The sequence below is a fragment of the Drosophila erecta genome, unplaced genomic scaffold (assembly GCF_003286155.1).
Source record: "Drosophila erecta strain 14021-0224.00,06,07 unplaced genomic scaffold, DereRS2 tig00000126-arrow-pilon, whole genome shotgun sequence".
In the NCBI taxonomy this organism is placed as follows: Eukaryota; Metazoa; Arthropoda; class Insecta; order Diptera; family Drosophilidae; genus Drosophila; species Drosophila erecta.
The window spans coordinates 5,796,849-5,815,953 of NW_020825209.1; the positions used below are offsets into that span (position 1 = coordinate 5,796,849).

Sequence of the window (19,105 nt, forward strand, 5' to 3'; positions counted from 1 at the left end):
TATAAGTCGTTTATTTGACTTTCAATTCAATTGTTATTCAAATAATTGATGACGATAATCAATGAAATACTAATTAAGCATGTTTTAATTTTAAAAAATTTGGCTTCTTTTAAGGCGGCACACAAAAGTATTTTTTGGACCACTGTACTGGCGGTTTTAGTATCCTCTAGTATTTTAGCATATTTTATACTATATTTACACATCTTCCACTACGGTCACACTGCCATATCGACGCAAAACAAATTGCGATTTTTACACCACAAGAAAAAGAGGAAAAGCACCAATTTAATCCGTAATCTAGCTGACACAAAGATCTCCAAACAGTCGCAGTCGCGTCCCGTCCCATGAGTGCGAACCTGAAGAACATCAAGCTGGCCCACTTCGGGGGCTCTCTCGGTTCCGGTGGCTTTGGCATTTCTGCGTCATCCGGAGGAGCTGGAAAACTGCCCACAAATGGCACAGGTGGCGGCAAATCCGCTCCAGCGAGCTCCTACATAGAGTCCGAGGTGCTGGCCACGCCCGGAGGCGTCGTTATACCCATAATTCGCACCCGGGACGTGCCCAAACTGCTGCCCACCATCGGCACGGCACTACAGCGTCCGGCAGATGATCATTTGGCGGCCGAGGATCTGGATGCAGTGCAACTGGAGCTGGAACAGATGCTCTCCAATGTGGCGCTGCGCACGCGCGTCCTTAAAGCGGAGTATGATAGTCTGGACAAGGATGAGAAGCGCCAGGATCGAAGAAAGCTCGACCGTGTGCCTGGATCGCCACCTTGTCCAGCCAGCATGCTCAATGGCCTGCTGGGTATCGGAAGCAACTCCTCTGCGAGTCTGGGCAGCCCGCTGGGCGGTGGAGGCGCCTCCTCCTCCAGCCAATCCAAGCGCAAGCGGGATGAGCCAACGGGCGTGCGCAAGAAGCACTCCTCGATGACCATTCTAAAGCAACAGGGCATTTCCGGTGGATCCTCGAAGCACCAGGCGAAGAACAGCCCCTTGACCGTGCACACCGACGACAGCATGGACTATCTGCCCACACTGGTTGCAGCCAATGCCTCTGGATCCGTGCTGCCGCACCACCAGCCGTTGCCGCAGCTACCCAAGGTGGCGGTGCCCAAGAACGATACGCCAAACAAGTTCTGGCTATCCGTAGAGCCCTACTGCATGCCGCTAACCAACGAGGATCTGCGCTTAATTGATGACCTGCTGGAGCAGTATTGGGGTCCACTTGTGCCGCCAGTGCCCACTCTGGGTCCCCATTACTCCACAGTTTGGGCCCAGGAGGATATGAAGGCACTGCAGCCAGGCGGAGCACGAATCAAATCGCACAATTCCAGCGGAATGCTCAAAAAAGCCGACGGAATGGTGGAGGAGAGCATCACTGGTCCACTTACCCAGCGATTGGTGTCCGCCTTGATGGAGGAATCGCTGATGACGCTGCCCAGCGAACAGGCCGCGGTGGGCGAGCACAGCAACAGCACCACAAGCAGCAGCAACGAGAACACCCACTCGCATTCCTCATCCTCGGCAAATGCTGCCGCGGCAGCCGCTTCCGGGAATTTCCGATCCCTCGCCATGATGAAACATGGCGTGGGCATTGAACAGCGTCTGAAGAAGACTCTCATCGAGAACGGCCTGATCGATGCCAGTGAATTTGCGGCCCACGAAGACGTGGACGAGGTGCTGATGGAGATCAAGCGAGTCACGACCGAGATCAGCTCTATTTCGCAGTTCAACAGCGAGGAATTAAAGCGACTGCGTGCCGTCGCCAGCGAGGAAATCAAGAGAATTGCCATCAAACGGAAACTGGACACGGTGGACCAGGAGATACTTGAGTGCTACAAGCGGATGTTGCAGTATCGAGCCAAACGCAAGGGTCACACCTTCGAGGAGAAGCAGGAGATAATCCGGCTGACCAACGAGCAGCGCCTGCTGGCGGATCAGCTGGAGCGGATGCAGATGCATCTGCCCTGCATCGGCGGCGCCGGCAGCTCCCTGCTCGAACCAAAGATGTAGGACAGGACCCTGGCCTGGGGCTGGTGCCAGCTAATGGCCATGCATCAGGCAAAGAGGCAGGTCCGGGACGCTAGCCTCAAGCTGCAGTGCGTCTGAAGGAGTTCCGCCTCCGTCTCGCCTCCTTTCTTTTCGCCAGACTGTAAATTAGCCAAGATATTCACCACGTACCATCTAGTGTACGCAATCCAAGGTATGGATAGTTAGGGAAATGCGCTCAATGTGGCGGAAAAAGTTTTGCATTAGTTTCCTCGAGTCAAACGCCACATCTGAGTCTTTTTCCACTAGCTTCCAAACCCGTATTCTTATCTTTGTCGCCAGACTGTACATTAACAAAGATATATAGCTTATAGAATGTAGAGTTCAAGATTAAAGTGAAATTAGTTATTTAGATAAGAACTGCTTTTAGCGTTTGGTTATTTTAAACTGTTCTTTTATAAAATCATAATTGTGCTTCTTTACAAAGTAGCGTTTTTCGTAATTTGTTTGCAATGCCTGAAAATGAAATACGTATACATCCGCAGATTCTACATGCGAGATTTGGTTTTGTGTACATAAATATTGAGATTCATTATTGGTTAATGAACTGAAAGTTTTACTTGCTGCAATTTCGTACATTTTACGAACCGCCTTTGTGGAAAAGCTTTTTCTTGTTTTTCGCAACTATAAATATTGATCCACCCTATTTAACACACCCAAACACATACACTTTGTATAGCTTAAGTAATCGCGCGGCAATAAAGTTGTCACTATCGAGAGAAAACCACAGAATTTTCCACCATGGGAGTTCGGAGGAGAGGAACCACCGCGCTGGGTGAACGCTGCGCACGCTTTGAGCTCGATCTGGCCGGCGGAACGGGCCAAGTGAACTCCAGCGGATGTGGGAAATCCTCCAGTTCTCCGATCTTGTTTGCCCAACCGATAAGGCGCAATCAAAGTCGGCAACTCCGGTGTGCGGCTAATTAAATCCAAACAAGCGGGCCCCTTCGATCGAAGGAAGCTCTTCCGGGGACCGCGGATTCTCTATCTCGATCGGTAATCGCCAGGCAAATATATCAAAAAACAAACTTCATTGCTGGTAGCAAAAGGCAGTAATATTATATAGGTAATATGCGAAACTTAGTCTTTAGTGAACACTCCACTGGCCTTTCTCTAAATGTAGGTGTTGTATGTACATATGTGTAAAAGATCGATTGTACTTCATGTATGCTGCGGTGCAGTGGTGCAGCTCGACAGGTGGATCCCTTCCGACTGCCTCCGGATCCCATATCACAAACGCAGTCACAGTCTTTCGTATACTATGTGTAGTGTGGCAGCTGTCAGCTAATCGCCGAGGGCTGCAAACTCATCCGCATAGGTGGACATCAGATCGGAGCGACAGGAGACCTGGATGTCCGAGGCATTGGCCTTGAGTCGCACGTTCTCGTCGTTCGTGAGTAGCATCATGTTGGGAACCTGGTCCTGCAGCTGCAGGCAGCAATTTATAATGCTGTCGTCCGGGCAGTCGACTTTAATCAGATGATCCGCCTCCTCCTCGGCGGATTGAGCTGCAGCACAGGGAATCACGGTTAGTTGGAGAGATAATACATACATATATACACAATCCACGACCCACGACTCACCTTGTATTCCCAAGCTCTCATCGAACTTGGTGTTCAAATAGCGTATTGCTCGCACGGCAACCAGTCGCTTTGGATTATCCGAGTTGTACTGACTCTTCAGCTTGTCGAGCTCTTTGATTACTATGTAGGGAATGTACAACATGCTCCCCACCGTACCTGGCAACACCAACTCGGTCAGACTCTCCACGAACTTGATGTTTTGCATCAGAACGTTGGTGTCCAGCACGAAATACATGAGGTCCACAAGCCGAGTGGGCAGCTCCTCGCCATCGGCTGCCTGCCGCATCTGCAGAATGTCGTCCTCTTCCTTAGCCTCATCCTGATCCTTCTTTGGGGACTCGCCTTCAATGGACTCCTCCCATTCCATGGGCTCGGGCTTTATTTCGCTGGACGATGAGCCATTAAATGCACTTGGATTTGAGATGTTACAGTTCTCTGCTTGTTTTCCGACGACCTTTTCGTTGATCTTGGCCACATCATTGTTGTTGCGCTCTTCATTCTGCTGCTTCTGCTGCAGCAAAGTCCTTAACTGCGTGAGACGCTCGTTGGCTAAGGAAACGATAAGTATATTTTGGTAAGAGAATCTATATGCACAGAGTACTCACCACTTTGGGAAGGTCCTGCCTTCAGGCGATTGTTGGCATCCACCAGGGCTTTTGGCTTTTCCCAGGCGTTCCTGGGTGACGCACACATGACCACCTTGGTCTGTGCCGTCAGACGCTTGGGCGTGGATGTGTATGCACTTAATCGACGATTGGGCGCCGAATCGGGGGTGGCAATCTGCGATGTGGAGGAGCTGCGGGTGATCCGCTTGATGGTCTCCCGCTTCTTCTCATTGTTCCTGATGGGTTTCTTGTCCTGCACCCGCTTCAATTGGGTCTGCAGCCGCTTGAGACGCTCCTGGGCAGGCTGTTTGCCCGTTCCTGGAACCACTGCACGGATAATTGCGTTCGATCATGCCATTTTTTGGAAAAGGCGTAGTTTTCTTGGGAGAAAATCTTACCATTTGACAGCCGTGGCGTGGTTATCAGCTTATCCCGCTCGTCGTCGCCCAAAAGGCGTCGATTTGATGACTTTGACGTGTGCTCGTTTCTGCCCCCGGACGACATTTTGCGCTCCTCAACATTTGATGGTTAGTAAATATACATTTATTGTTGTTATTGTAACATCAATAAGAGTTCAGACTAGAGATGGACCGAACGCACGTGACGCAGCGATGGGCCTCGTGTCACGATAGGGGTGGAGGTTTAGAACGAACTCGTTCTATATATATAAAAAAGTAACAAGTATATGTTATTCCACAGCATTAGTTATTATTAAGACAACTAATTAAAGCACATGAGTACTTGATTGCTTATAAAAAATGTTCTTGAAGTAAACAGTGGGAGCCAGCGAACCTTCCAAATAAAATCTACGGTGTTTACCGGCTCGAGGTAATTTCTGTTTTAAAGTTAGGACAAAATCTTACATACATAAGAACCAAATTTATGAATTGAAATCAACTGCAATTTGAAAGTAAAACAAATAAGTCAGTATTCTTTAGCGGTATTTTGCACTAGACATATACGGTCACACCGCACGGTTTCGAATCGCTTAATAAGTTTTTGTTCAAAAAGCTTTCCCGAGCACTAAGTAACCACCGCTTTTCGCACCCACAACACATTTCGCCAGAATAATGATCAAGGTACGTGGGGGTGCTGTAAATAAGGATCACACAGCGATTACGGGGGAATTAGCGCAGTAAAAGCGACCGATGACACGGCGGCCGGGGTGCAAAGTCCAATTGGGATCTGAACTCGTGTCTATTATAAACATGGAGTCCCATAAATAACTGTATCTCTGCCCACAGCGATGTACCTTGTACCCATCCAATAATTAGCATTACTTCGCCACAAGTTATACAACAACACACTGCGGCTTATCGGGAAAGTGGACACCAAACGCATCTGTCAGCTGCTCGCTAAAAATACGATTAACCGGCATCGGATTATTAGTTTAGTTGGGCTTTTATCTGCAAGTGAGGATCGTGCTTTCTCTACATATATATCATTTTATAGGCAGCTTCCCAAATTAATGCAAACCAAATGACATTAGGCAGTAGTTGCACAGCAGATAAAGGTAATGATCTCAGTCCTTCAGATCGTATATTCTGAATTCTATAGGCTTATTTTGTTGGTATCCCTAACTCTTGTAACATTGATTTTGTAGTGGGGATTCAACGGAATATAGCGCATTATTAGACTCTGGTTCATTAGTCCTGACAAGCAACAAGTAGATACTAACCCTATGCCTTTCCTTTCTCAGAACGCCGTTTCCCTGGTGACTGGAGGAGCCTCTGGACTGGGTCGCGCCACCGCCGAGCGCCTGGCCAAGCAGGGTGCCAGCGTGATCCTGGCCGATCTGCCCTCCTCCAAGGGCAACGAGGTGGCCAAGGAGCTGGGCGACAAGGTGGTCTTCGTGCCCGTGGACGTGACCTCCGAGAAGGATGTGAGCGCCGCCCTGCAGACGGCCAAGGATAAGTTCGGTCGACTGGATCTGACGGTGAACTGTGCCGGCACAGCCACCGCGGTGAAGACGTACAACTTCAACAAGAACGTGGCCCACCGGCTGGAGGACTTCCAGCGGGTGATCAACATCAATACGGTGGGCACGTTCAATGTGATCCGTCTGTCCGCCGGACTGATGGGCGCCAATGAGCCCAACCAGGATGGACAGCGCGGCGTGATCGTGAACACCGCCTCTGTGGCTGCCTTCGATGGCCAAATCGGCCAGGCGGCCTACTCCGCTTCCAAGGCAGCCGTGGTGGGCATGACACTGCCCATTGCCCGCGACCTGAGCACCCAGGGCATCCGTATCTGCACGATTGCACCGGGTTTGTTCAACACTCCCATGCTGGCCGCTCTGCCGGAGAAGGTGCGCACCTTCCTGGCCAAGTCCATCCCGTTCCCGCAGCGCCTGGGCGAGCCCAGTGAGTACGCCCACCTGGTGCAGGCCATCTACGAGAATCCGTTGCTCAACGGCGAGGTCATCCGCATCGATGGCGCCCTGCGCATGATGCCCTAGATCAGGCTTGGCCCGGCCTTGGACCTCTGGAAGTGGCTCGATCAGTTTGCATTTATCTATTGTCTAGTGGTTAAGCTGAAAAGTTTTATTATCTGTCCCGAAATTATGTAATAATTGCTATTAAACACACATTGTCACATTTGAAATTTTGGAGGCGCGTCTGCGTGCTGCTTTTCAACACTGGGCCTTGCCGGCCTCATGCCGGCCTTTTATGGGGTAACTGGGGTGTATTGGGTTGGAAAGCTGATTGCAACAGGTTGGTTCATGTTCGATAAGCCAGTATTACTACTGACCAAAATTGTTGTCAAATTGCTTCTAAAGTATCAATATCAAATACCAAATACATTGCAATAAGACTATAGTCTATAATCATATTTATGCTTATATTTACAGTAAATACTTATTTAATAGAAGGGTATCTGTAGGCCAGTGCCCTTTAAGAATTTTCTGCTGTACCCGCAGGTTGGCAGCTCTGTTTCAAAATGTAAACATTGTACATTTGAAAATCGCTTGCCAGAAGATAATGCCGCCATATCGGCGCTGCTCAGCCGGAAACTTCCTGGCAGAGATCAGAAGGATGAACCACTTGTCTAGCAATCAGATCCCATGGGAAAACAAGACCAGAGGAATTGAAATGGGCGAAATCCCCGACAAAAAAGGAAGCACAGGTCAACGAGGCTGAGTTTCATACAGTCCAGCACAGATGGGGGAAACGTGAGCCAGTAATATATTTTAATGATCCTCAAACTTAGCTTGTACCCGCCTTCCACTGCGTCCACTGATGCTCCAGATGCTCTATGTGAACTATGTGAACTACCGAAACTACAGGCCGCGAAGCAAGGCTGTGAAAATGATCTAAATGATCCATTTAAACTGTCTCTAACCAGCCGGGATTTGGCCTCCAATGTTAAGCAGCTGAAAGATGTATATTTTCGGCGAAAGCTACGTCCCAAGGAGATCACAGAGCCATCAGCCATCCAGCGAGCGTATTCAGTTTCTAGTTAAAAGCCCTCCGGCGACGACCAATCTCCAGATGATGAGAACATGCGCTGAGGCATTGACAGTGCGCCAGCTAAATCAGGCTGCCAAGGGTCGACTACTGGAGTTGTACCGCATTGAACTGGCACCACAAGTAAGTCCGCCGACAGCAGAACGAGCGGGAGGGCAAGCTTTTTACCTGATCCTCCACTTTGAAACCACTTATCACATTTGTTGCGATTCATCACCACCGGATATTAGACATTCGCACCTTCCTATATATAAAAAGCATTACTCGACCCATCACGACCGATAGGATATCTATATACATATATAGGCTATATATACGCTGGTCAAGGCCCTGACATGCTCCAGTTACCCAGAAATTGCCAAAGTCCAAGTCGGCAGCCTACAGAGGCGATTGCCCAGTGAAAACAAAACGATACGAATGTGGGATATCGTGTGCATAGGGAGAATAGCAACTCCTCCAGTGGATTTCACACATAATCGTCAATTCTGTGACAGCCAGTTATATTTATATGTGTACCGCGGGCTTTGGCATTTGTTTGGTTCTCTGGCTATCTTATCTGGAGTGTCGGAGTGGCCTGCGACTGTGGAACAATTGGAAGTGCGATAAGCGTCCACAGAATTCCAACCGCTCGCCCCAGCCAGTCAGTTGAAATCGGAGCTGCCTGTGAATTATCCACAATCCATGACCGACCGGCAATCGCGCCTCTGATACTGCGTCATCCGAATCCCGAGGAAAATCCATAATCAGAAGCCCCAGAAGTGATTTGTGGTCGGTCAACTGGTGTGCAAGGTGTTGCTGCTGTTGCACTTGCAACATCTTTGGGCAACATTGTGTGTTTTGACAGGAATAGGCTCTTGAAAAGCGCAAGAGGTGAGTGGCTACCACAGTGTGCACCGACTAAAGACTTCGACTTCCATTGAGAACCTGTATTTCATACTGATTTACTAGAGTTTGTCTCGTTGTACGTTATATTCATACTTTTTTCAATGAAAGCCATTTGGTTTTTATTCTCTCATGAAGGCTATCTAAAAAATAATTTGTAGTTCACCGTGCTCACTGTGCTCACTATCTTCACTTAAATTCAATGGTCATAAACTAATTATAAACACGATTATTTCTTTTTGCACAGTTCATACACATAACGTCACTGGGCAACAGAAGAAGTCGAAGGCGAAGGGTTCTCCACTGGTCAGCTGCCTCACCCGGCGGCGATAAGCCCAAGTGCAGCGAATCGAGAAGAAGCCAGAGTGGAAAGGGTGTTGGAAACCCGATAGCCGAACCCAGCATCATGCAGACAACGACCAGTCAGCGACCAGTAACGCCTGGCACTCCAGACTCGGCGCATATTGTAATCGGCGCCGCGGGATTTGTGGCTCACGAGAGACGCCAACCCGGAAAGACCCTGATGAATTGCTTTCGCGATCGTTCCACGACATCGTCGTCATCGTCGCAGGCCCAACACGCCTATATGCGTGGTCACAGTGTCACCTCGGGCACTCTGTTTCGCCTGGAGGGCAGTGGGGGCTCCAATTGCACCTTGGATAAGGTGGGAAAACAGGATTCCGGGCGGCCCGAAGCGGTCGTCCTCCTCAGAGAGCTGAAAACCAGACCCAACAAGCTGGCGCTGCTTAAGAGCAGCAGCACCAAAGATCTGACCCGCCTGTTCCTGGACGATTCAACCAACACAGCTGTGCTGGTGTCCAACACCAGTCTCGATGTCTGCTCCTCGAACTCCAGCTCTGGCGGCAGTCCGGCGGTGGGCAGGTCCAAGTCAGGCAGAGATCGCCGCAGTCAACTCGAGTGCTGCAGCAGCTGCACAAAGCGCTGGCACGATCTCAAGCAGCGTATGCACACTCTGGAGCAGGATCTGCTCGTCCAGACCACGTACAGCCAGGAGCTGGAACAGAAGGTGGGCGAAATGAGTCGCCAATTGTCGGAACTGCTTCAGGAACGCGACAGGGAGAAGGACAAGGATAAAACACGCTTCGCAGGACCGGGCGGTGTTGCAGCTCATGGCAAGCGGACTGCTCATGGCAGTCCCAATGTCCGACCCTCGCGCCTGGTGGCTTGGATGAGCCTGTCCAACTGGTTCAAGAGCCGGCCCAGCGTGGAAACGCTGCGGGAACAGCGCATCTTCTTCGACGAGCCCTGCTTCGATACGGACCTGGAGATGGTTCTTAAGCACGACCAGCACCGCACTGTGCCGCGGATCGTTGTGGATTGCTGTGATCTTATCGAGCAAAAGTATCGCAGATCCGCGCAGCCCATTGAGGGGATTTATCGGCAGTGTGGCGATTACAATAAAATCCAAACGCTGCGCTTCAGCATCGACGCCAATGACTATGATTCACTGCGTCAGCCGGACGTGGATATACACACGTTGACCGGTGTGCTGAAGCTTTTCCTGCGCGAAATCAAGAGTCCGCTGGTCAGTGTCAACGAGGCCAAGACCTTCATTGGACAGCCCAATCAGTGGTGTAAGTTTGAAAGTATGCCTCTCCAAAGTTATGTTTGTAATCCTCTCCTACCCGCAGTGTTAACCGATCTTTCTGTGAAGTTGGATTCCCTGAAAAGACTGATTCGCTCGCTGCCGGAGAGTAACCGGGACACCATGGATTACATCTTCGGACACTTCAATAGGTTAGTGAATGCCCGCACATACTCGTGGAACATCTGTAGCACTTCACAACATATTTGAATTCATTTCCATTTGCAGAATAACCAAGGTGCCGTTGCAGCAGATCAGCGCGGAGACACTGTCCATATCGGTGACGCCCTCGATTTTCCACACGGTGCCGCAGGGCATCCACGTGCAGGACATCCAGCAGCTTCTGCGCGAGGGCGAAACTCTGGCCGACTGCGTCAAGGTGATGATCGAGTACCAGGGGCGCATATTCGAGTAAGTGAGCCCCGCTGAGGAGCAGCCCCAGTCTCCCAGGTGAAGGTCCATTTGGTGTCCGGGCGCCCGCTACTGTTACCTACAAACCCGAATCCCAGCCGCTTATGCCTCATCCAAACCGCTCACCTACTGTGCCGTTGTTTCGAACGCTTTGCTAACCACTCGAAATCCTGAACCTGAACCCGAACCCACTGTACCTGCCACACCAATCCCCATTCCCAACGATTCCGATCCCAATCCCGACCACGTCGTCTACAGATGCACCGCCGATCGCCGCCGCCTGAGCATGCGCAACCTGAAGAAGACTCTGTCGCAGCCGGACCTGCTCTTCCACAATCTATTCTGATCCGGGCCAATGACATCGATCCTTCATGCCAGAGAGAGCACTGTACATATGGAATGACTTTAGCCCCCACTACCAATTGGGTCCTACCATTATTTTTTTTATTTTTACTTCATCAACTTTTGTACTTATGTTTAATAAACTAAAAGGGTTTTCACCTTTACACAGCGTATAAGTTGTAAGTATTTGATCAATTCCATTTCTTTTCTATGGGCTACAATAATCATTTAAACTGCATCCATGCTGACTAATGCACAGATGGTATTACGAAATTCAAGACCCGAGCAACTTATCAAAAGAACACGACTTAATATTTTATTTTCACGGGCGTATATATATTTTTCTTCTATTTGAACTGCTATATAACATGGTGGGTGTTTTTGGAAGGGCGAAAAGGAGCTGGGAATGCAGGGAAATGCAGGTGACAAGGACGGAGGCAGCTGGGAAGAATCTATGATTTTGCAATACAGTCTAATCGTCACTAGAGCTAATATGTAATAGATATATGTTTTTAAAAACCAACTGGTTTTAAGTGCTATGTGGCCTTTAAACGTGTATATATATATATATATATATTAGATATATTGTATGTACTAGGTTTATATTAGCAGCCATTTCTCTGGACTTGATTTAACTTTAACATTACACTTTTGGACATATGTGGTAGGTGTACATATGCGTTGGCCTTTCGAAATACATATGTATGTGAATGTGTTGTGTACACGTAAAGCCATCTGATGTAGCGCTTCTTAATTAATGACAACGTATTGCGCCTGCTCTTCTGATCACAATTCGGGGTTAATCGATGCATGTATATGAATGATTTATATGATGTAAATAGGTAGGATTCTGATTCGGTTGCTTTCCAATGAGGGGTTCTACAGAACTGAGGTGTATGATTGCTCGGGCAAGCATCAAAATTAGATACATATCGAAGGCACAGGAATATTACACACATTTTACTCTAAGGGGTCGGGTTCCTCAGAAATTAATTTCAACTGAATAACTGGGTTTATTATGACAGCTTCCACATGCGCATCATTATGCGATTGGGTCAAGCTTACGCTAAACTCTATATAAAATCCACTCATTTCCGGTTCTGTTGCTTTGCTCTTAACATTTTCCCAACAATCAATTTGCGACGCTCCCGATGAAGTTTTGCAATCTTACTTAAAGAACGGGTTCTTAGATGCCGATGATTTCATGGTGCACAAGATCTGACGTTCCAGCTGAAAGTCATAGTCCAGAGACTTGAGCAGCGTAGAGATTTCTGGCAGTGTAGGTATCTATGCAAATATCGAATTAGAGCGAGAGGTCAATAGCTACTGGATGCTTCACTCACATCATTCACAGCTTGGTTGCGCTGGAGCCTAACGTCCATGACGAAAGGCACTCCCTCCAGCTCTGTGTAGGTGCCCAGTGTGCCCGTTCCGCCGTAAGTACCGCGTCCTCCTCCGGAACCCACTCCCGCTGGCCGAGGTGGCGCCGGCCGCTGTGGCGAGTTTATTTGATAGTTGGCTTGGATCTCTTCATAATCATGGTGTTCAGTCGGTGGTTGTGGCAGCTGCTTGGTGAAATGGGCAAGCACTGTCAGTAGTTGAAAACGGAATTAGCTAGGCGTACGACTTACTGGTCCACGTGAGTTGCGTTGGCCCTGGAGATTCAGGCGGTTCAGGGCCTGCTCCACCTCGCAGGTGGCTGGAGCTGGCACTCCCCCACTTGGCACTGGTGGCGAGAGGCGCACCGGAATCGCGCTCGTTTTGTAGCAGATAAGCACTCCGTTGATATCGCCGGCCAGCTTAAAGCCATCGGGCGCTGCCTTCAACTTGGAGCAGAGTATTATGTCGGTGACCGCCTGGGTCACAGTGCCGCGCTTGGAGAGCTTGTAGATAACCTGACGCTTACGCCAGGCCTTCTGATCACTGTCGGCAGTGCGGGATACCTGGGAGAATTCCTTGGGCGGCGGTGTTTTATCCGAAATCACTCTTAAAACAAAAACAAATGTTAGTAATCAAAGGGAAATAGAGTCCAAAGAGTTGAGCTCACTGTAGCGTCTCCACCACGTATTCCGGCAGGCCCTCGGACTTGGACAGGCAGAGGTAGCGTGTGTTCTGGCGTCCAAACAGGCTGTAGTCGCGCCATAGGTCCGCATCAGAATCCTGGTCGTAGGTGCGGTTTATGGCACTGAAGTTCTTCGGGCAGCTAGAACGAGAAACACCTATTAGTATGGACGAATCACTTGAAAACGACCAACACCACACTAACCGCTCGAAATCCTCAACGATGTGCAGCGAGGTGATGGGTCGATTGTCCGGCAGGAAGCTCATTATGGAATTGAACACATTGGTGGTGCTGGCCAACCCAGCTGCATTGGACGCCTCCAGCGGAGTACCCAGTAGAGCCGTCGTGGATAATGCCGAGTTGGGTGCTGCGCCGATGCCGCTTTGGATGTGCTTGCCCACCTTGTTCATCGCTCGGATTCCTGAAGCAAATCACAGGCAGAACAATTAGTTAACTGGCAATTTGAGTTATGGCTCGTAGATGTAATTCGAGTTATATATTCTCTTTGCGGATACAACATGTTGTGTTGTTTGATGTGTATTATTTATTGAGGTAAAGTGAATATTAATGGATATAATTTATCCACTTTGTTGAGCTTTTGACTTAAATGGTTACGACTCCCAAGCCAATACAACCGATATCAAATAAATATTAAGTAATTTTTCGAAACTGCTCTTGTAGGAGCACAAACAACTTTGAAATACAAACCGGTACCGGTACCAAGTGCTTTTTCCCGCCCCACACTAGTGAATCATGATCGTGCTGCTGGGTTTTTTGCATGGCATTCTTTTGTAGGTCGCCCCTCCAGGGCCAGGTCCGAGTTTCTCTTTAACCACTCACATGCTCACGTATCCGAGGAAATGAAATAAACAAACTCAGCCGCACGTTCGAGTGCGCACTTTACAATAGAATATAGGAGATGACTCTCGTTTTTATGGTATTTGGGTTCTCTGATTGTCAATATGTTTTGTATTAAACTACTGATAAGATATACAAGCCAGTTGACGACCGGCAACTCTGAGTCATCCAGAAAGTGTTAAAACCCACTGCAAAATGCAATAAAAGCTCGTTTTCAAGAAATCAAAACAAACGTTGGGCCAAGTATAACAGAAAAACAAAGCAAATGAACAAAGACGTGCTTGTTCTGTTAAGACATTATTATTGACATGAAAAAATCAGGGTAAAAGGTTAAAGATGCCATATACATATGATCAATGAAAAGAATTTTGTTCAGTTCATCATATGATACTACGTAAGTTTGCTCCTATTATCAATAATCCTATTATCAATAATTGCATTATTTTAACTACATTATCTCGAAATATGATATATACCACTCTTAAGTGTTGTTAGTAATGTTGTTTGTTATCATCGATCATTAATTAAGATCTTATTTTTTTCCTGTGCACACACTTTCTAAGGTTTCGAAAGGGAAACTCTTTGGCGCGCAGACAAAGAAAGGGGATTACAGATTGTACATAAATGTATAAGTCTGGTAAAGTGGGAAAACTCCGGCTGATAACCAAAGTGGAGCACCACATAGAGCTTAAAAATAGAAACAATTTTGAAGAGGCCGCACACGATTCCAATTATAAGTGCAAATTGCCAGGAAGTTCGAGTGGCTCCCCCAACTCGCCCCACTCAACTACACATCCATTTATACATTTATACTATCCCCCATCCGAAAAAAACATTAGTCAACACAGCATCCACACATATCCATTTACATATATATACGTACACAATTAACGATTCCCGATGGAGCGATTCGGGTTCGGATTACGACTATTGGCTCCGGACCACTTGGTGACTATGCAATCGCACTATGCAGGCCGCCGCGTCATTAACTGCATTTAATTGAATAATTAACGAATAATGTCCGATCCGGTCGCCCGATTTTATTTTAATTTGCTCTCGAATACGTTCGTCTTCTATTGTTTGGCAAAGAACAACAAAAAATGCACTGATTTATTTGTGATGGTGCACCTGCGATTCACTATTTTCTATATATCGATTGCTTCAAGCCGACTGTCGATATTGACTATCGATAATCCCCATCATATTTTCATCTAAAAAATATGTAAGTGCCTTTGGGGAATCTTTTCATGGGAATTTAATTCCTCCAGCCCCAGTCATTTGCTTACCAGTTTATCTACTCCTATATTTAAACTTTTTCAACATTATTTTAATATATTATATATTATATTTGATAAGCTTCTGTGCTGAGCTTTTCATTTAACTCTTAAGAACAGAAAAATTAAATTTGTAATACTCAACTTAAGCCTTATCTAAGAGTATATATCTTCTCCAGTTGGAACAAAGAAATAACCAGTGGAGTTCCGCTAGAACTCGTGATAGCGCCCGATAGTCGATAGTGCCCAACAGTCCCATCACTAGCCGCTATAGTGGCAATGTTCATTTCGGTTTTTAATTTAGCATAAACAAATTAAAGGCTGTCTTCATGGAGAAGGTGGAGGCGGTAACTGTGCCCAATGTGGATGCGTATCGGCGGCTACTGAACAAGGCGGTGTCCCAGCTGCTGGTGGACAAGGGCGCCGGCCAGGCGAGCAACCAGGGCCTGGAGACGCTCACCCAAATGCTGCAGGCGCGTAAGTGGATATGGGGACTACCCTTTTAGACCAGGATAACTATTTAGCATGCTATTTTAGTGATCGGGGAGATCGGCAACTCGGCGCACAACTACTGCGAGCTTAGCGGTCGCACAATGCCCACTGTGGGCGATGTCAGTCTGGCCCTCATCAACATGGGCATCTCGATCGCTAGCCTGGATCCGTACATGCGCAAGGAGACGCACGTGCCCATTCCACTGCCGCCACAGCAGACGCAGCAGCGCCCGCTGAGCCTGCTCCAGGCTGGCAGCAAGTCCACGCATCCCCACTATGTGCCCAGCTATTTTCCGCCTATGCCCGATCCGCACGCCTACATACGGACGCCCACGCACAAGCAGCCGGTAACGGAGTACGAGGCCATTAGGGAGAAGGCCGCTTGCCAGAAGCGTGACATCGAGAAGGCGCTCACCAAGTTCCTCTGCAAAACTACGGAGACGAACAACCTCTTTCCCACCGAGGACAACATGTTTCCTTGTAAGTGGCACCATAATAATCCAGTTAACATTTAATAACCTTTTTCTTTCAGTAATTGCCTGCAAGCCCGCCTTTCCTCCCTATGCAGCCGCATTGAATCCCACAGATCAGGTGTTTGACTTCGAGGAGCTGGAGTACCACTACCTGGTGGCCAATCGCACGGAAGATGTGCCCAGCAAAGGTGCGCTTCTCCCAAAAGGGCAGATCTCAGAAATACTAACACTTTCTACCCTTTCAGAGGACGGTGAAGAGGGCGATAGCGAAAACGAGGAGATGGATGGCGACAAGTCAAAAGAGGAGAAGCCCGAGCTGGAAATCAAGCCCAATTCCACCACAAACAAGGCCATTTTGGAAAACCCCAACATCGATAATCCCTATTTGCGGGCAGCTACTCTGCCAAAGCGATCCAAAGCAGGCCCCACACCCGGAATCATGCCCAGCAGGAGTCTGACCACTACAGCGCCTACGATACCAACGCCCTCCACTCTAGAGATAACCAAAACTAACGTTTAAGGTTAGCATGCGATTTGAATTATGGTTAGAAAGTGCAAACACTCCTGTTTCTTTTATTTACAACTTTCAACAATTGCACTCGTATGTGCATTCAGAAAATTTAAAATGTAGTTTTAGGTCAAAATTGGTAGACTAATATATTTTTTATTAAACTTACATATTATGAATCTTTATGTTTAAACTGAAGAAACTGTATAGAACTTTTCAGAAATTGCACAATTTTTCGTGTTATTTTTAAATATCAAATTAAAATTGTACTCCAACCACGATCTGTACTCGAACATCTGCAAATCGGCTATGTTCTGCAATCTGCAAACCGCTAATCCAGCGGCAAATGCACTTCCATCAAGGCAATTGAGGAAGGTCCAGTCGTGCCCTGTCCATTAAGATCAATTAGACAACAAATGAGGCATCGACAAGTGCTCTCCGAGATTTTGCATAAAAAGCCGGCTGTTCACCGTCACAATTGCAATTTACGGATTCACGATGTCGGACGCACTAGAAGAGCCACCACTGTACCTCACGCCGCAGTTCTTCAGGCGCACCCTGGAGCACGGATTGCAGCAGCTGGACTTGCAGGTCATCGGTGTCCAGTTGACCAACCTTACGCGCGGCGGGGAGAACTACTGCAGCAACATCTACCGCGCCCAGATTAAGTATCGCAATGCCGAGAACTGCGTCCTGGAGACATCCCTGATCGTAAAGTCCATGCCGGACGAGAAGCAGGCCATCCTAGCCCGCCTGCACATTTACAACAAGGAGACCCTTTTCTACATTGACATCAAGCCAAAGCTGGAGGCACTCATGTGGAGGGCGGTGGAAGTCCCCAGCGCCTGGACCTTGGCTCCAAAGTGGGTTCTAAGCTGCAACGTGTCTAGAAGCCATGAGTAACTCACGTTTTTCCATTTACAGGCACTACTACTCCACCACCCAGCCGGTGCAGACGATCATCCTGGAGGACCTGTGCGCCGAGGGCTACCAGCTGAAGTGCCGCCAGATGGGCCTGGACTTTGACCACGCCTCTCTGGTGATGGCCAAACTGGCCGAATACCATGCCCTCACCATGGTGATGGCCGAACGGGAGCCGGAAACCATAGTGGACCGCTATCCCTTCGGCCTGCTCCACATGGATGCCATCAAGTCGGAGCCCTTCAAGCTGCTCTTTGGCACTCAGCTCCTGAAACTGGCCGCCCTGGTGGGTGACTGTGAGGGATTCGGTGGGATCACCACAAAGCTCTACCGCTACCACGAGCACTTCACCGAGCGAGTCCTGAAGGCGGTGTACCCACTGCGCGGCAATCATAATGTCCTCAATCACGGCGATCTTTGGGTGAACAATATATTCTTCAAGTACGATGCGGAGTACACGGTGCACCAGGTGAAAATTGTGAGTACGAAATGATAGACGATGCAACCGCTGCTTTATTCACCAATATCCGAATATGAAGATATATAATATATTATATTATTATATAATATTTTATTTATTGCTTCATAAACCTGACCTTAAGGTCACTTTAGTTCACTTTAGTGAACCAGTAGCTGGTAACTACTGTTTACATCCGAATCGACTGATTTATAGCCACCCATTTCAGATTGATTTCCAGCTGTGCTTCTACGGCAGCCTGGGCTTCGACGTCAACTACTTCCTAAACACCAGCTTGGAACTGGAGGTGCTTCGTGACCGGCGACAGGAGCTCATCGACATCTACTACAGGTCTCTGGTGGACTGCCTGAAGCACTTGCCCTGGTCCAAGGACCTGCCCAGCTATAAGGACATCATGGAGGAAATCGGGAAGCGCGAGGCCTACGGTTTCTTTGTGGCATTCGGATTTTTCCCCCTGATGAGCATGATCGGTGTGGACTCTGAAGATAACTCTCTGAAGAACTTTCACGACGAGACATTCGCCAGGCAGAAGGTCCAGCTCATGTTCGAAGGAAACACTCGCACGCTGGAGAGCTTGAAATGCATCCTAAAACGTTTGGACGAGTTGAAACTGTTTGACTAGACAGTTCATAGTTCGTAAACTTTTTTTTTCTATTTCCGTTCAGACAAATACGTGTGAGGCCGATGATTTCCCAACAAACCATCTTATAAGAAACAAAAAAGCACAATGTAGTTTGTCGCCTGAACCATTAGATATCCATTGAAAATGCAATATTACAATTACAATACAATAAATATTAAACATTTATGTTTTATATTCGAGATAGAAATTCACTAGAAATTCTACTACTAGAATTCTACCATCTTAATCGGATTTTGAAGTGGCATACCTCTAAATGAGCTAGTAGAAGAAAACCTATCCCCTCCTGAAAATCTCAACTATTTTAAAGATTAATTCGCCCTGTATGAGTTTTTTGTGTGGATTAAATGATTTTGGGTACCGGAAGAAAATCAAAATATATAGGGAGGTAGAAAAAATGTGCGAGACTCTGTCTGTTTGTTTTTTTTTTTTTTTTTTGTAATTTAATTTAA

General features: G+C 47.8%; 7 protein-coding genes and 1 pseudogene across 10 annotated transcripts; 6 read left to right on the forward strand and 2 right to left on the reverse strand.

Moving 5' to 3' along the window:
• Positions 1-192: 192 nt before the first annotated feature.
• On the forward strand, positions 193-2,769 carry LOC6550267 (transcriptional adapter 3-A). The gene has a single exon (XM_001977590.3). It carries the CDS (start codon positions 345-347, stop codon positions 2,013-2,015), a length of 1,671 nt encoding a protein of 556 aa, XP_001977626.3. The 5' UTR covers positions 193-344; the 3' UTR covers positions 2,016-2,769.
• Positions 2,770-3,076: 307 nt separating this feature from the next.
• LOC6550268 (transcriptional protein SWT1) lies at positions 3,077-4,890 on the reverse strand. Of its 2 annotated transcripts, none has more exons than XM_026981755.1 (4): positions 4,638-4,890; positions 4,240-4,557; positions 3,635-4,183; positions 3,077-3,559 (listed from the first exon to the last, which is right to left on the reverse strand). In XM_026981755.1, the coding sequence occupies exons 1-4, from the start codon at positions 4,741-4,743 to the stop codon at positions 3,336-3,338; spliced, it is 1,197 nt and encodes a 398-aa protein (XP_026837556.1). In that variant the 5' UTR covers positions 4,744-4,890; the 3' UTR covers positions 3,077-3,335. The 2 variants fall into 2 exon arrangements, with proteins under 2 accessions (XP_026837556.1, XP_001977627.3); XM_001977591.3 differs by having other exon boundaries at positions 3,078-3,559; positions 4,240-4,566.
• A 270-nt stretch (positions 4,891-5,160) lies between these two features.
• On the forward strand, positions 5,161-6,843 carry LOC6550269 (3-hydroxyacyl-CoA dehydrogenase type-2). 2 transcript variants are annotated; one of them, XM_001977592.3, is made up of 2 exons: positions 5,161-5,318; positions 5,939-6,843. In XM_001977592.3, the coding sequence occupies exons 1-2, from the start codon at positions 5,310-5,312 to the stop codon at positions 6,695-6,697; spliced, it is 768 nt and encodes a 255-aa protein (XP_001977628.1). In that variant the 5' UTR covers positions 5,161-5,309; the 3' UTR covers positions 6,698-6,843. The 2 variants fall into 2 exon arrangements, with proteins under 2 accessions (XP_001977628.1, XP_026838132.1); XM_026982331.1 differs by lacking the exon at positions 5,161-5,318 and adding an exon at positions 5,442-5,752.
• Positions 6,844-8,226: 1,383 nt separating this feature from the next.
• Positions 8,227-11,120, forward strand: LOC6550270 (rho GTPase-activating protein 15). The gene is made up of 4 exons (XM_015155638.2): positions 8,227-8,576; positions 8,836-10,183; positions 10,241-10,346; positions 10,423-11,120. The coding sequence occupies exons 2-4, from the start codon at positions 8,995-8,997 to the stop codon at positions 10,607-10,609; spliced, it is 1,482 nt and encodes a 493-aa protein (XP_015011124.1). The 5' UTR covers positions 8,227-8,576; positions 8,836-8,994; the 3' UTR covers positions 10,610-11,120.
• Positions 10,624-10,960, forward strand: LOC113564495 (annotated as a pseudogene).
• Positions 11,006-15,031, reverse strand: LOC6550271 (multivesicular body subunit 12A). 2 transcript variants are annotated; one of them, XM_001977594.3, is made up of 6 exons: positions 14,751-15,031; positions 13,214-13,430; positions 12,995-13,150; positions 12,579-12,933; positions 12,291-12,512; positions 11,006-12,234 (listed from the first exon to the last, which is right to left on the reverse strand). In XM_001977594.3, the coding sequence occupies exons 2-6, from the start codon at positions 13,417-13,419 to the stop codon at positions 12,115-12,117; spliced, it is 1,059 nt and encodes a 352-aa protein (XP_001977630.1). In that variant the 5' UTR covers positions 13,420-13,430; positions 14,751-15,031; the 3' UTR covers positions 11,006-12,114. The 2 variants fall into 2 exon arrangements, with proteins under 2 accessions (XP_001977630.1, XP_015010785.1); XM_015155299.2 differs by having other exon boundaries at positions 12,291-12,515.
• Positions 15,032-15,342: 311 nt separating this feature from the next.
• LOC6550272 (transcription initiation factor TFIID subunit 8) lies at positions 15,343-16,985 on the forward strand. The gene is made up of 5 exons (XM_026982316.1): positions 15,343-15,618; positions 15,679-16,113; positions 16,166-16,294; positions 16,352-16,627; positions 16,955-16,985. The coding sequence occupies exons 1-4, from the start codon at positions 15,471-15,473 to the stop codon at positions 16,624-16,626; spliced, it is 987 nt and encodes a 328-aa protein (XP_026838117.1). The 5' UTR covers positions 15,343-15,470; the 3' UTR covers position 16,627; positions 16,955-16,985.
• An 85-nt stretch (positions 16,986-17,070) lies between these two features.
• On the forward strand, positions 17,071-18,820 carry LOC6550273. The gene is made up of 3 exons (XM_001977596.3): positions 17,071-17,477; positions 17,539-18,013; positions 18,222-18,820. Exons 1-3 carry the CDS (start codon positions 17,113-17,115, stop codon positions 18,633-18,635), a joined length of 1,254 nt encoding a protein of 417 aa, XP_001977632.1. The 5' UTR covers positions 17,071-17,112; the 3' UTR covers positions 18,636-18,820.
• The last annotated feature ends 285 nt before the right edge of the window (positions 18,821-19,105 follow it).